Raw genomic sequence first — 16,373 nt, 5'->3', positions numbered from 1 at the left:
TTGCTTTTGGGGATGTGTCAAGTAAGAAGTTGCTGCGGTGGAGGTCAAGGAGGTTGTTTCCTGCTTTCTCCTCTAGGGTGTTGATAGTTTCCTGTCTCACGTTCAGGTCCTTTATCCATTTTGAGTTGATTTTTGTGCATGGTGTGAGAAAATGATCTAGTTTCATTCTTCTGCATGTTGCTGTCCAGTTCTCCCAACACCATCTGCTAAAAAGGCTGTCTTTTTTCCATTGGATATTCTTTCCTGCTTTGTCAAAGATCAGTTAAGCCTGATTTTTTAAAAATGTTTGTTTTTAATGATGGCTTTTAAACTCCAAACTTTAAGGATGTGCTGTGTTAGGAGGCCTACACTGGTCTTCTGAGTGGAGGAGTGTCTCGCCACACTGGGCTACATGTAGGTCTTACTGAGAAGGGCAGGTAAGCCAGGGCACAGGGGCATGGGGTTTGTAGCAAAGCAGGCTAAACAGCCAGTGTCTGGGTTAGCTGCCCTTAGCAGGTGTCTCTGCACCTATGCTGAGGGACAGGGGAGGGAAGTGATCCCTGCCTGTCTCCAGACTGGCATTTCTGTGAATTCCACCTCTCACAGATACTAGAAGAGTGAACTGTCTCTCCCTGAGCACTTTAGGCTATCCTCAGCTCATGCAGTCTTTCCCTGGGGTGCTTTGCCTGCCTTCTCTCCAGGAGCAGGGCAGTCTTCTCGGGTGTTTTTCCCAGTCAAGCTAATCAACCTCTAAAACTAGTTTTTGAGCCCTACTGGTGAAAATGAAGAAAATCAGCCTTTCTTGTTTTCCCAGCCAATAGCTTTGGGGAAGTGTTCTCCTTGTGTGTATCCCTGTGAGCTCCGATTTCTCTCTCTCTCACCTTTCTTGTGGCCAGGGCTTCTTTGCTTCCACAGCACCCGTAGTGTGTTTCTCTCCCAAACCATGTCTCCACACTTCATACCTTCCTCTATGTGGCCTCTTCCATTCCCTTCATTGTGCAGCCTGTTCTGTCAGTACTCAGGTCAGTTTCTGGCGTATGATTTGATAGTTACCTAGCTCTGTTCAAGGTATAAGGCAAGTCTAGGGTGGTCCTGCTACATTGCCATCTTACCTATACAGTGTCTATCAGGTTGATTTTATTTATTTATTAAAAAAAATTTTTTTTAATGTTTTATTTATTTTCGAGAGGGAGAGACCGAGAGAGACAGACAGACAACGTGAGCAGGGGAGGGTCAGAGAGCGAGAGAGGGAGATAAAGAATCTGAAGCAGGCTCCAGGCTCTGAGCTAGCTGCCAGCATAGAGACCGATGCAGGGCTGGAACCCACAAATGGTGGTATCATGACCTGAGTCAAAGTCAGATGCTTAAACCAACTGAGTCACCCAGGCCTTCATATCAGGTTGATTTTAAAGTCACTTATTTTTCAGAGGTATTGTGCATTGTCTCTATGGTGTGACTAGATAGGAATTTTTTTTCTTCCCTTGGTTTGGATTTATTCATGAGGTTTGATTAGTATCTTAACAATTCCGGAAACTTCCATACCATTAACTTTTAATATTGACCTTGCCCCATTTCTGACTCTATGGCTTCTACTTATGCATCACTGTATGTGTGGTAAACCTTTCCCTGTATTCATACTATTCATACCATCTTTTTTTTTTTTTCTGTTGTGTGTGTGTATGTGTGTGTGTAGAGGGTAGTGTCTTCTGAGTAGCCTCACTTTTCGTTGTTTAGACCTACCTAATCTGTTGTTGAAGTATTTTCACAATTAAAATTTGAATTGCTAAGAGTTCGATTTGGTCCTATTCAACTGTCATTGGCCCCCTTTTTCTCACGATTTTATATTCTCTCAGGACTTAAATACTTAATTCATTGTAGTCAATATAATTCTTTGTAGCTCTTCATTTCTTTGACTCAAGATTTTTTTCTTCCTCTGTTGAGCAATTTGTACTGTAGGCCCATGTTTGGCAGGATTGCATCAGTGGGAATCCTTTGGGCATGGGGATGAGGATGTGTTTCTGAAGCAGATTTGTGTTAGTTCTGCTGGGGATCCTGAGGGCTTTACCATTTTGGAATCACATTAGGTTAATTTTTGTCTTGAGGTTTTATCCACCTTATGATGGTGTTAAGCCAAATTGTGTACTCACATTAAGTCTAGATGATAGAACCTGTCAGGGAAGGTTTCCCTACCCATCAGAATCCAAGCTAGGGGAGAGAGACAATTTTGTGTAATCTTAACACAGTGGTTATTGTACTGTATTTGGTTTTCCTTTTAAATGGGTACCTGGATCTCATTGTGAGGACCACAGTTCCTAGGGCCTAACCAGCATAGTCTCAAGATAGCATTCCTCATTCCTTCTCATTTGTTAAAAATAAAACCTCTTATTAACTCAAAACATCTTCACCGTCTTCCTTGGATTCAGGCTACGATGTTAGTCCTAAGGAGTTACCTCATGAGTCACAGTTATAAAATAATTATATTTTTTAAAGTTTATTTTAAGAGAGAGAAGGGGAGGAACAGATAGAGAAGGGGAGAGAGAATCTCAAACAGGCTCCATGCTCAGCACTGAAATGGACGTGAGGCCCGATCTCATGACTATGAGTTCATGACCTGAGCTGACATCCAAGAGTTGGCCACTTGGCTGTTTAACCAACTGAATCACCCAGGCACCCCTAAAAACTATTTAAAAAATAAAAATTTTAAAAGTCACACTGGGGGGAAAAGCTGTTAATAACATTTTCTCCTGCATTTTTTTTTTTACATTGCAAAAGTTTCTGCAAGATAATTTGTCAGCCATATTGCTGAAATTAGAAGCTTTTTACTAAGTATAAATTATTTGTATATTTCTGCATAATTAAAAGTTCACAGATGGAAGAGTGGTAAGGACATTGTTATAAGGGAGATGTTGGAAAGTGTAAATTAAGTTGGAACATAGAAATGTGAGACAGTCATTTTAGGACTAAGAAGCTAGCTCTTACACAAAACTGCCAGTAATAACATGAATTTGAAAATGATAGTGCATCAGGAAAGCAACTTCCTCAAAATGTGCTCCTGAGGGAAGACATTTCATAGTTACTTGCACGTATTTAAGCCTTCTGTTCTTGCATCTCAAATCATGTTTTATTCTCTCCTCCCTCATCAAGTTCTGACAGTAACAGGTTGCATTTATTGTTCCTGCTTTTGTACCTTTAGTTTACCCCTCAGTGCACAGCGATCTGGTTTCTTTCTCCTCTTACTATATCCAAAATCAGCTGTAACCTTTCAGTCACAAACTATATGTGCAGTTTTAGTCTGTTAGAAAATAAGTAAGCTGACTGGCTTTTATACATGGTTCCTTGAAGGAAGAATTGAAATATTTAGAATTTCCTAAGTAATAGGAGGGTCTTTGTTTTTCATGATCCCCTTGGATCTCCCCTGAGCTTATGTTAATGAGATCACTCAGGATCTGGGCTGGTTGTCAGAAATACTAATAGTGTCTAATTACCATTGGCAAATGGAGGTTTGAGGCTTTGAGCCAGCCCAACCTCTGGGGGAGAGTAATAGGACTGAAGACTGAATTCAACCACATGGTTGATGATTCAGTTACTCATACTGACAAAATGATAAACCTTGGACACTGAAGCTCAGGGAAGCTACCCAGTTGAGCAGCAACGTGCTGATTCTATGGGGAGAGGGCACCACAGACGCTGTGTTCTGAACTCTAAGACCTCACCCCATGTGTCTCTACATTTATCTGGTTAGATATATATGCCCGATCATAAACATGTGGTCATAAATAATCATGATCAAAAAGTAGTTGTAATCATTTTCCTGGTTTCTAGGAGTTTAGGTGATCTTCAGTAGGGGTTGTGAGAACCTCCTGGGTTTGCAGCCATTTGGTCAGGAGAGTATGCGATGTGGGGATTCCACTGTCTCTGGTGTCTAAAATCAAGGCAGTCTGGTTGTGAGCTGTGGGTTTGTGCTAACTCATGGTGGCTGACATTAGAAAGCACTCTGCTTTAACACACCAGAATAAACAGAATGTCTTAGCTAAGTTTGATAGCGTTAACCAACTCTTCCTGCTGCAACTCTGTCTACTTTGTCTTCTGTGACTTCAGTCTTTGCTGTTTTTTGTTTTTTTTCTGACCACGCTTTTCAGATACATCTTACCATGCTCCAAAAATTCCCTTTAATGACTAATTTTTTTTAAATGTTTTATTTATTTCTGAGAGAGAGAGAGAGACAGCATGAACAGGGGAGGGTCAGAGAGAGAGGGAGACACAGAATCAGAAGCAGGTTCCAGGCTCCGAGCTAGCTGTCAGCACAGAGCCTGATGTGGGGCTTGAACCCACAAGCTGTGAGATCATGACCTGAGCTGAAGTCAGATGCTTAACCAACTGAGCCACCCAGGTGCTCCACATTCCCTTTAACGTCTTTTATAACTGAATAAAGTACCTCTGAGTAATCAAAATCATTCTCACATTTCTTGAAAAACTGTCATGCAGTAAAATTCCCTTTTGGGGGGTGTATACAGTCTGAATGTTGACATCATATAGATGATCGTAATCACAACAGAACTTTCTAACACTCCAAAGAATTCCCTCCTGCTGCTGCTTGGTACTCAGACCCTTGCTCTCTTCCTAATCCCGGTCAACTATTGATAGGTTCTCAGGCCCTGTGTTTTTTTTCTCTTCCAGAGTGCTGTATAAAAAGAATCCTAAGTTTGTGAGTTGATTATTTTACGTGGTACAAAGCATTTGCTTGTACCTGTTTTAACTCCAGCTTGACATATTCTCTCTGATCTTACTGATGCTATAGCTTCTCTGCTATAATTCCAGACCTTGTATGTTCAACTTCCAATTGAAGAGAATCATTTAAATTTGCCTTTTTCAGCATCTCTGGAATCAGGTTTGAATTCATTAATCCTCCTTGATCTCTTTCCTTGCATTAGCTTCTGCAGATGAGGGGGAACCATTAAATCTTACCCTCACCCATCTGTGGGAAATAAGACTTGAAGTTTAGAAAGATGACTATCTCTCTGGTTTGATAGATGGAGTATAGGAGGTTGAGGGAACTGAAACTGGTTTGGGATATATAGCAGTGATCCACCTGAGTGGTGAAAGTCTTATTTGAGGCCGACTGAAATAGAAAAAGAAGTAGAAGTTGCAGGGGCGGGGAGGGGGGGGGGTGCACTTTAAGAAGCTGGATTGGCTGGACCTGATTGGATGATGTGAGCCAGGGTATAAGGCACTTGTACTTTTGGATGCTTTAATTTTTCTTTGCCATTCCCTGATAGTAGACCCCCTCATTTCTTTTAAAATGCTCCTAGGGGCACCTGGGTGGCTCAGTCAGTTAAGCGTTCGACTTTGGCTCAGGTCATGATCTCATGGTTCATGGGTTTGAGCCCCACATCGGGCTCTGTGCTGACAGCTCAGAGCCTGGAGCCTGCTTCAGATTCTGTATCTCCCTCTCTCTCTGACCCTCCCCTGCTCACGCTCTCTCTCTCTCTCTCTCAGAAATAAATTTAAAAAATTAAAAATAAAATGCTCTTGCCTTCTCAGACCTCAGCATCCCTCTCAGACCAACTGATGACCCTAAGGTACATCTTACTGATTACCTAATAAAAAGTACCCTATACTTACTATATTGGGTTATTCTTCCAGTATCTGAATATTGAAGTGGCACAGTGTTTTTCAACCTTGGCACAATCTTACACATTTTTGGTAAGATACTTCCTGTTGGAGGACTATCCTATGCCCTGTAGGCTGGTTAGTATCATTGGTTAGAAAACCTGTTGAGTCTTTTTCTGAAGAGAAACCAAGTAACCTGATAAACAGAAACTCTGATGGTGTGTGTGTGTGGGGGGCCAATCTTTGTATTTTACAGCAGGACTGTAATTAGTAATAATTAAAGAAAATTTGAGAAGTAAACGCTAAGATGTATGCATCAGGAAAAACAGACTCTTCGACTATCTGATATTAGAAATTATGCTAAGTATTTTGGGCTTGTTAATAATAAAAGCTAAAAAGTGACTTGACAGATCATGTTATTTTCCAAACATAGAATCTTAAGTAGAATTGACCATGGCTAATAGTAAATTGTACCTCCTCTCTGTTGGTTAGTTTTGATCATGATCAAGTGCATTGAAGGTCAGAGTTCAGTGTTGGGTGGAGGTCAGATAATAAGTGCTCCTGGGCCATTGGATTCTGTATCTTAGTGGCGGGAAACATAGGTATTAAGTCCTGGGTCTAAAAGAAGCAGTTTGATTTGTGAGAAAGCATGAATTCTGATTATCTAGTGGGGAATTCAAGGCTTATTTTAACACAAGTTGAAGTACCCACAGCAGCTGGTGAATTATTCCCTGACTACTATGGAACAAGTTAAAACTTGATGTGTTCCTGATGTTGAAAAGGTTACTGCATGAAAATCTTTTGATTTCTTTAGCTAAAGCTATTACCTCTGTATATTCCATGTATTACCTTTAAAAGAAGTTGGAGAAGGGGGCAGATCAAGGGATAGTGGTATATCTAGGGATAAAAATGTAATAAGGCTTATTACAGAACATCTGAGCAGAATACTTTTGATCAAGTTAGATATAAGTTAAATGATACTCCTTCCATTTTCAGGAATTAAAGTTGAGTGTATCAAATGGAAGCTTTATTTCTTCTTGCTACATACCCTTCTTTTTTAGGAGTACTTGGAATGATAGAGCAATTTGGATACATTTTTATAAAATACTGATACTTCTGTCTTGAATTATTTTTACAAAATGAGATTGGAGTTACTGTATTATCAAAATATGAAATATTCAAAATCTCATAATGCCCAATGATTAGCTTTGAAGATGTGATTGTGTAAACATTCATTAAGTAGTCTCAGAATAAAGACAACTCAGCTAAATGAAATTGTAATTATATAGTCAGGATTTCTATAGTATGCTGTCATAATTAGCTTGAATGAAGATAGGTGAGTAGGAATGCATGTCAGCACCTGCTCTGTGCTTGGATAAGTATTGTTCAATTTTGCTTTCAAAAGTAAACAGAAGAGGTGGGGTTCATTTTTCCACATTGTGTGATTTGTATCTATGATTTCCATGCATTGACATGTGGAAATACTTTGATAGATTAGCTTGAGAGGCAAGTAATCACTGTGGTGCTGAGCTGTTAAGCTTCCATTCAGGGCTTATTAAGCTAATTCCCACTGAGAGAGTGTATTTGATAACTTGGGAATGATGCTTCATATAACAAACTACCCAGATAGCTCTATTTTAGAGGCACCTAACTGACGTTGTTCATACTTGTGTCTTAATTTTGATACTGCACATTTCAGAAAAGATTCATATAAATGAGGATTTAGGTTTCTGAACAAACGTCCGTTACTATTGAAACAGCTATGGAGTGCATGCCTGTCAGTATTAGCATCTTTTCCACATGTGATCCTTTTTTGTGGGTATTTTATTTAGTAAACTAGTAGTCACCTTGTGCTTTAAATGGTCTTACTGTGCTACTTTACAACTGACTTCTAGGCTTCCACTTAACCCTGAATAAGTCTGGAAATCTACCAATCCTACTGTAATAACACCCCAAATATGGGTGTTTTTTTTTTTTTCTTGTGAGAAGTTGCTGGTAGTTAGAATGAGAGTCCACAAATACACTCAATTAAATTAAAAATTTAGTTAAATTAAATTTTTTAATTAAATTAAAAAAAAAAGGAACCTGAAAAGCACTTTGAACACCTCCTTATCTACTACCATTACTGGTCACTTTTAAACCATATCCTTATCCTGACCTTGTTTATTTCCCCCACACAGATAAACATTACCCTGAAATTTGTTTTTATTTTCTTGCTCCCCCCCCCCACTTCTGTAGGCTGTATCCCTAAAGGGTATAGTAGGCTTGTATGATTTTTCATATCCCCATAAAAAAAATTTATTTGTATGCTTTAACTTCTCTTTTGCTTATATTTTGACAGTACTTCTTTTTTTCCAAGTACATTAAGGGGAAATGTATTCATGTGAATCTGTGCAGCCATCACTTGTTGATGATAACTGCTTATATCACCGTTCATCTATTTATAGTTGATGAACATATATTTTCTTTAATTTTTGCCAATGCAAGCATTGCTAGCATGAACACTACTATTAATGTCTTAAGTACATGAGCCAAGGATTTCATTACAGTCCAGATAGATGCCCATCACTAGTTTTACCAGATGATGCTCACTTACCAAACTTGTATAAATTCTCTTCAATAGGGTATAACAAGAGTTTGATTTTCATCCATGACCTAACCATTTAATATTGTTGACGGTCTTTTTTCTAATCTAGTTAGTGGCGATTGCTTATTCATTGTGGTTTAATTTGGCACTTTGTTAATAGGTTGGGCATTTTTTTTTCCAGTACTTAAAAGATTTATGTGTTCTCATTGAATTGCCCATGAAAGTCTTTTGCCCCTACTTTTAGTTTTCAAGTAAAAACTGATTTCTAGGAATGACTTATATATAATGCACCCAATACTCTGCCAGTTATATGCCTTCTTCCAGTTTATCTTCATGTAGTTAAAAATGCTAAAGTCTTAGGGCTTTTTTTTTTTTTTTTGCAGGAGATCTGAGGGAGGCAGAATGGTTGCCATGGGTTCCAATTGTGGCAGTGCAGACAGTGAAAACTGGGCTGAAATAGTATATTTTGAAGGTGATGGGGCTTGCTGGTGAATTCGATTTGGAGTGTGAGAGGAGAGAAATTAATGATCAAGGTTTTTGACAAAAATAACTAGAAGAATAGAATTGACTTCTATAAAGATGGGAAGAGTATGGAAGAGCAGACATGGACTGTGTGATATATGTAAAACCAAAACTGAACTCCATATGTTACGGTTGAGGAGTATCTCTCGATCTAAGTAGTGAAATAGGGTATTTGGATATTGAAAGTCTAGAACTGAAGAGAATGTTCTAGGATGGAGGTATGGAAGTCACTTACAGAATGAGGATAGTTGGAAAATTTTGAGGTCTCTCCTTGGGAATATTTTACCATTTAGAGTGAGAATATAAGGATTTAGAATGTGGGAGTGAGATGTTTGAGAAAGTTTTCTCAAAGCCAGGTGAACAGATGCTCTTGAAGATAGAGCTACTCACTGGATTTGGCCATGTGGGGGTCATGGGTGATTTTTGTAAAAGTATTTTTGTGGATTTGAGGGGGGAGTCCTCACTGAAATAGACTGCAGAGAACATGAGTAGAGACAGACATTAGAGATTTAAGGAGTACAGATATACTTCATTAACAGAGTTTTGTTTGAACATCACTAGGACTAATTCGGTCATAGCTAGAATCTAAGTGTGATCAAAGAAAGACTTGATGGGAGATGTCATAGATTGCTTGGATGCTACTGAAGATAGTTGAGTGAAGGAATAAAACTTGGCGAGGCAGGAGAGTGGTCACACTGTTGCTGAAAGACTTGAGAAGAGGATGGGTGTCATTGAGTCGGTAGCGACACTGGCTTTTACATGGGAGCTTGGGAAATGCTTTTGTAGATCTCAGAAAATAAAATTTTAATTTTTCGTTGTTGTTGTTAAACACTAAGTATTTTCTTTCTGACACTATTGTAAATGAATTTTTTCTTCTTGAATTGTTCATTGTTAGCATAGAGATAGAAGTGATTATTTAATGTTGATCTTGTCCTCTGCCTTCTTCCCAAATAAATCTATTCCTAGGCTTATAGAGAATTCACCAGGACTTTCTGTAGAATACTGTCTGCAAATTGAGATAGTTTCACTCTTTCTGGGTGGTTTTTATTGGATTTTCTTGTCTAATTGTCCTAACTAGAACTTTCAGTACAGTGTTTTACAGAAGCAGTGACAGTGGATATATTTTTGTTCCTGGTATTAAAGCAAAAATAGTTTTTATCAAATATGACGTTACCTATGGGTTTTTCATAGTTGCCCTTTGTTGGCTAGAGCAAGTTATGTTCTTAATAAGTTGCATGCTTTTTTAATGAAGGAGTGTGACATTTTGTCAGTTGATATTTCTGTGTCTGTTGACATGGTGTTTATTTTTTCCCTTTATTAATATGATATATGACAATGATATTTTGGTACATTGAATCAATTTTTCATTCATGGAATAAATCCCACTTGGTTGCCGAATTTGTTAGTATTTGGTTGAAGATTTATGCATCTGTATTCATGAAGGGTTCTGGTCTGTATGAATGTACTTTTTTTTTATGATGCCTTTGGTCTAGTTTTGGTAATACCTTGCAGAGTAAGTTAGGAAGCATTCTTTCCTATGTTACTTTTTGGAATAATGTGAGGAATTAGTGTTCAAGATTGTTTTTGTATAACCAGTGAAGCCGCCTGGGCTTTTCTTTGTAAGAAATTAAAATTTTGAATTCAGCTTTCTTAATTGTACAGGTCTATTTAAATTGTTATTGAATATGCTTTTGTAGTTTATGTATTTCTTGAAAACTGAAATTTGATCGAATTTGCTGAAACATACTTGTTCATAGTTTTATATTCCTAATTTCTGTGAGGTAGATAGAACATCCATCGTTTGATTCCCGATTACACTAATTAGAATCTCCCCCCTCCCTTGGTTTGTCTAGCTAAAGATTTGTCCATCCTTTTTATCCTTTCAAAGAACGAACTTTGGACATTGATTTTTTCCCCTATTTTTCTACTTTATTTTTGCTCTAATCTCCATTTATTACTTATACTTGATTTAGTTTGTTTTTTTTTCCCCGAAAAAAACTTTAGAAGTGTAAGTCTTCAGGTAGAAGGTTTTCGACTTGACAATATTTCTTTATGGATAGACATACATAGCTATAACTTTCCCTCTTTGGACTACTTCTCCTGCATGCGATGTTTCATACAGTATCTTTTCATCTCTTTTCAACTTCCTAGTTACGTTTTGCATTCATTCTTAGTATGTTCACTTTCCACATTTTTGAAATTCTCACACTTAAAATTCATATACACATTTTTTTGAGGCATAATTGATCTAAAGCATAAGTTTCAGGTGTACAAGATAATATTTCAAATTTGTTTACATTGTGAAATGATCACCAAAATAAGTTAACATCTGTCAGCAGACATGGTTACAGAATCCTTAAGATTTTTAATATTTTTAAGCAACTTGATGCCATAGTCCATGCTGTACATTACATCCCTAGGTCTTACTTTGTCACTGGATATACCTTTTAACTGCCTTCACCTGCTTTACCCTTCTGTACTCATACTTCTGGCCACCATCAATCTTCTGTATCTTTGAGCCTTTTTTTTTAGGTTATATGTATAGGTGAGATCATAAGGTATTGGTCTTTTTCTGATTTGCTTCCCTTAGCATATTGCTTTTGAAGTCCATCCATGTTGTTAGAAATAGAAACTTCCTTTTCCTATGGGTAAAAAATATTTTCTTGCGGATATGTATACCACATTTCCTTTATCCAGTCACTGGTTGGTAGACCTTTAGATAATTTATTAGTTCTAGGTGGTGATGGTTTCTCTCCCATTTCCTCAGGACTTATTTTGCTATCATATGTGACTTTGCTGGTCTATTTCAGTGAAGTCTTTTTTCCCCCATACTAGGTGAAGTTTCTGCAATCACTTCACAGAGGGTGCAGTCTTGGGCATGATTATAGTCACCCTGGAATGACATTGGTTTTAGTAGGCTTCCTTTTGTCTTTCTTTTGTAATCTCTTACTGTCTGTCTCTGATATTAAACCCAACTGATAAGCTCTGTTCCCTTGACAATGCCCAAGATGTAAAATGCTCTATGGTATGATTCGGTTAAACTTTGCCTCCTCCTCAGTGGTAGTTTTTGAAGCTAGTGTTGGAAATTTGCTCTGATTTCAGGTGATCTCTTGTTACCTGTCTCTTTCCAAGGTGTCCCTAGTAAACTAGCTTGCCAACAGTTTAGCTTTTTGCTCTCTTGTAGCTACCAACCCCCTCCTGTAAATAGCTTAGCATGATGGTAGTCCAATTTATTTTTTTGAGAGTACACTAAGGTTTAAACTTGCTTACATTCAGTTCGTATAAGGTGAGTTCCCCTTTGGGAGAGGTTGGTAGCTCTGTTTTTACAGTCTGTCTCTCCCTTGAAAAATCCCTGTACTGCTACTTGAGCAGGTCAGGAGGCAGGGCATGATGTCTTATTTCTCTAAGTGAAACTCCTATTTCACAAGCAGGGTGGTGCATGGAGACATTTGAAGACTCCTGTTATTCTTCATCTGGTGTGAAACCTCTGTCCTTTGTGAGATGGGGGTTAAGGATATTCAGGGTCCAATATTCATTCTCTGCCTACTGTGCCTGGATAATGCAGTCATGAGTAGCAGCTATATGGTTGGAAGGGAGTCTGCAGTCTCTTGTCTGCAGTTTCCTTAATTTAGGGTCTGTGACCTGGGGCTGAATGGGAAGCTAACCCTCTGCCCTTCCCTCTGGGAGGTAATGGGACAGGGAGCCCCATCTTTTCATCCATACCTACTCCTAGTAGAACTTAAGTCACACTCAGCTGAGTGGATTATTAAGGAAGAAATAGAGCATGCCTTGAGTACCACAAGCTCTGTTTTTACCAAGATTTGGTTGATTTTCTTTTAAAAAAGTTGCATTTGATGCATGCCCTTCAAAGACTTTATTTTTTTTTAACAGTTTATTGTCAAGTTGGTTTCCATATAACACCCAGTGCTCATCCCCACAAGCCCTTCAAAGACTTTAAATGGTTGTTGTAAAAATGTTACTCACTAGTTCTTTAGCTGGAGAGAAAGTCTACTGAGGTCCTCTTGCTGATATTTTGTGTTTCATGTTCTATATTAAATAGAAATTTTGCTACATGGCCTAGTATACAATTCCAATATTTCTTGTACATAGTTGCAATGTAAATAGAACTTTTCTCTTAAAAAGTTATGTGTGCGCTCACACATGTGTATGTGTTTCTCTTGTTTTCTAACCTTTACTGATAGGTGTTGGGCTTGACCAGTTGGATTTGCTCATTACTGAACTTTGACCTACTTGGATGTCACTGCTTTCCTGTCAGCCTTGGCAGTCTACTTATTTTTGCTTTTATTCCGAGGCTCCAAATTTCTACTTAAGTCTCTGGGAATTGTGACAGTTTATAAACTGTCTACTTGGCTCACACATTAGCTTTGATTTTCAGCCAGTCTCTTGGATTTTATCAGTCAGTTTATGGACTATTTATTCTGAACAAATACTAGTATTCTCAAGACCAAAGTTGCTGATATATCAATTTGATGGGCTTTATTATCTATGTATTAGTAAGGTGGAAGATAGGAACTTTGAGAGGAGGTTTGGTTAATGGCCTGCCTCAGGAACTATATTTTAAAACAACTTCTCCAGAGCACTTGTCTGAGAATGACCTTCAAGACTACAGTGAAACACTACTAAAGATAAAGGGGACAAATTGTCAGGTATGAAGTTGCCTTTTTGTAATGTTTAGATATACTTATAAATGAGACAGTTTCTTTAGAGCAACTGAAATCAATGGCTACTTTTCATGAGGGTGCATTGCACTGAGATAGTTGGAAGGGAATGTTTTGGGTTTTGTTTTGTTTTTTATTACAGGAATTAGAGTATGATATAAATTCATTGTTACTTAGGTTGAGTCTCATTTTGGCCATCTTAGGAGATAGGTCTGTTTCCTTAATTACCTGTGTTTAAGGTAAGTCTTTGGAAAGCCCACTAGGAAATATTGATGTGTATTCCTTCTCCAGTTTTTCCACAGTAACTCTTCTCCCTCTCAAATTCAAAAAATAGCCACTTGTATCTTATCAGTCTAATCTAGAATGAGACTTCTATGGCTAGTGATAAAAAAACAAATATGAACTTATAATGGAAAAGAGTATCTCTTCCTCTTACTTGGAACTGTAACAATAAGAAATAAGTTTTTTGATATGAAATGCTGATTCACCAAAGTAACTCTTGTTCAAATATTTTCTTCAGGTTGTTTGTTGAAGCTAGAAATAAAACCTCCCCAAAATGGGAGAGAGAGAGAGTTTAGAGTTTGGCTTTGAAATATGCTCTAAGTGAAATAAATGTTAATTGGATCTCTGTTTGTTCTTTAGGCAGCAGGAGCAATTCGACCTCTTGTATCTACTGTAATCAGTCCATCTGCTGATGGTTGCTTAGAGCATTCACTAGAACGTGCCAGACACAGAGCAAGTGAAATGCCACAGGCTTTTCTATTTGATGTGATCTATGAAGCATATCAGCAGGTAAGAATCCTGGTTTCTGAAAACTACTGTATTGGGCATCTGCAAAAATACTCCCCTCTTTGGAGATTGGCTGGAAGAATTTGGGGGATTCCATGGATAACTGGACTCATGGTTAAACTTGACAACAGTGAAGTACAGAGGATTCACAGCTGGGTCATATGAGAAAACACATTCAGAGTCTGAAAGAATACATGTGTTCTCTTAAGTTTTCACCTTCCCCGAAAAGTCACACAAAGCACCTACTTCTCTGCACCAGCAATGAAAATTGAGAAACATGTATGTGATGGTCCTTCTCAGCAAAGCCCGTTAGAGACTTAGAGTCCAAGGTGTTTATTGCAGCTGGTCACATACGCATCCTCTGCCTTAGCATGTATAAAAATGCCAGATGCCCAGAAAGAAAGTAGCTGTCCAACATCAATCGTGTTGTTGATGCAAATAGTCTGAGCACAGTGAGCCATACTTATTGGCTGTTCACTGAGAATGCTGTAAGAGCCAGTTTCCCATATGTAGGTGGAAAAGTAAGGACAGCCGTTTTAGGCCTGTTTGGTAAATGGCCTGCACAGCTATACCGATACCTTTAACATTTCAATTAACAAAATAACTTCTTTTAAAATCTCACATAATTCCTTCATGCTTAGATGATCCAGATGACCTGTTTGGTTTTCATGTTCTGAAAATGTTTTGGGACCTACATAGGTTTTCCTGGGATTTATTGCATATTGATGGATTAAATAGTTACTGAATATTAGGTATTATGCTTGTTAGGAAATTCCCCATGAAATATGTTATAACTACAGTAACTCATAGGTTGACTGATGCTAAATAATGTAGAAAGAGTTTGAATAGATGGACTCTAAAGAATATGAGGTAGTGGTAATAGGGTTATTAACACTTATGATCAAAGAGTGCCTCCTATTTTGGATAGAAGATCAGAAATACAATAAATTATGACTCAATCTTGATGGGTTAGTTTTAAAAAGAAAGGCTGTAAATGAGAATCCATTTTAATGATAAAAATTGTATGTCATGGTTTGTATTGTTTTCCTAAAATAATGAATTTGGAGTACAGGAATTTATCTGTAATTGGCTGTTAATTATATCAAGGTTAAGCTCTCATAAATATTTATTCAGATACTCTTTTACATCCTAAATGTTGCAGAGCTAGACCACATCTGCCTTATCCTCTGCAATTGTTTATCCTGAAACACTTAAAGGTATCACATGTCATTCTTCCTAATATATTTTAGAAGAGAAAATGAATGTAATCTCATGTTCCTTACATTAGAGAAGCATTTATTTCTAGTTTTTGCTGGAGAATTAAGTGCTAATGCACTGGTTTTCATAGTGTGGTTCCCAGATAGAATCAGTATGCTTTGGAACTTGTCAGAATGCAAATTCAGGGGCTCCACCTCAGACCTACTTAATTAGAAACTGTGGGAATGGAGCCCAGCAATTTGTGTTTCAACAAACAACTCTGCCATGTGATCCTAATATACTGAAGTTTGGGAACCACCACCCTGAGGCATTCACACCATGTAATGAGTTAGACACTCTTCTATTGCATTCTTAAGAGAATTCAAAATATAGTAACATGACAATAATTGAGTATGTTTTGTGGTTCAGGTGAGGAATTTTTAATTACAGAATCTTTTTGAAGGTTTTTCTATAAGCTCTTTATTTTCCCCAAGTTTTAATTAAAATCCAGCTAGTTAATATACAGTGTAATATTTGTTTCATGGGTAGAATTTAGTGACTCACCACTTATGTACAACACCTGGTACTCATCACAAGTGCCCTCCTTTATACCCGTCTCTTATTTAAGACACCCTGTCTGTGTACCTTCCCATCATACCCTAACCCTCAGTTCTGTTTCTTGGTTTGCCTCTTTCACCCCATCCCTGTGTTCATTTGTTTCACTTTTTAAAATTTCATATATGAGTGAAATCATGGGATATTTGTCTTTCTCTGACGGACCTAATTTCCTTAGCATACTACTCTTCAGTTACTTTCCTGTCCATTGCAAATGGCAATGGCAAGATTTCATCACTTTTTTGTAACTGAGTAATACTCCATTGTATGTATGTGTATAAGAACATTTATATACATGTTCTTTATCCGTTCATCAGTCCAGGGACATTTGGGCTCTTACCATAACTTTGCTATTGTTGATAATGTTGAGACAAACATCAGGCTGGGTGTATCCT

General features: G+C 37.8%; 1 protein-coding gene across 1 annotated transcript in view; it reads left to right on the top strand.

Annotated features, from left to right (window-relative positions):
- The window catches only part of LOC120221991 (D-ribitol-5-phosphate cytidylyltransferase-like), a gene marked incomplete at its 3' end in the record, with an annotated part of 159,743 nt that overhangs the window by 31,090 nt on the left and 112,280 nt on the right, over positions 1 to 16,373 (top strand). Inside the window, exon 3 of the mRNA XM_039219683.1 lies at positions 14,020 to 14,169. Within this exon, the coding sequence (XP_039075614.1) occupies positions 14,020 to 14,169 (150 nt within the window). The remainder of the gene's footprint in view (positions 1 to 14,019; positions 14,170 to 16,373) is intronic.

The sequence above is a fragment of the Hyaena hyaena genome, unplaced genomic scaffold, assembly GCF_003009895.1.
Source record: "Hyaena hyaena isolate Hyena2069 unplaced genomic scaffold, ASM300989v1 scaffold_827, whole genome shotgun sequence".
In the NCBI taxonomy this organism is placed as follows: domain Eukaryota; kingdom Metazoa; phylum Chordata; class Mammalia; order Carnivora; family Hyaenidae; genus Hyaena; species Hyaena hyaena.
This window is presented reverse-complemented; position numbering and strand designations above follow the sequence as displayed.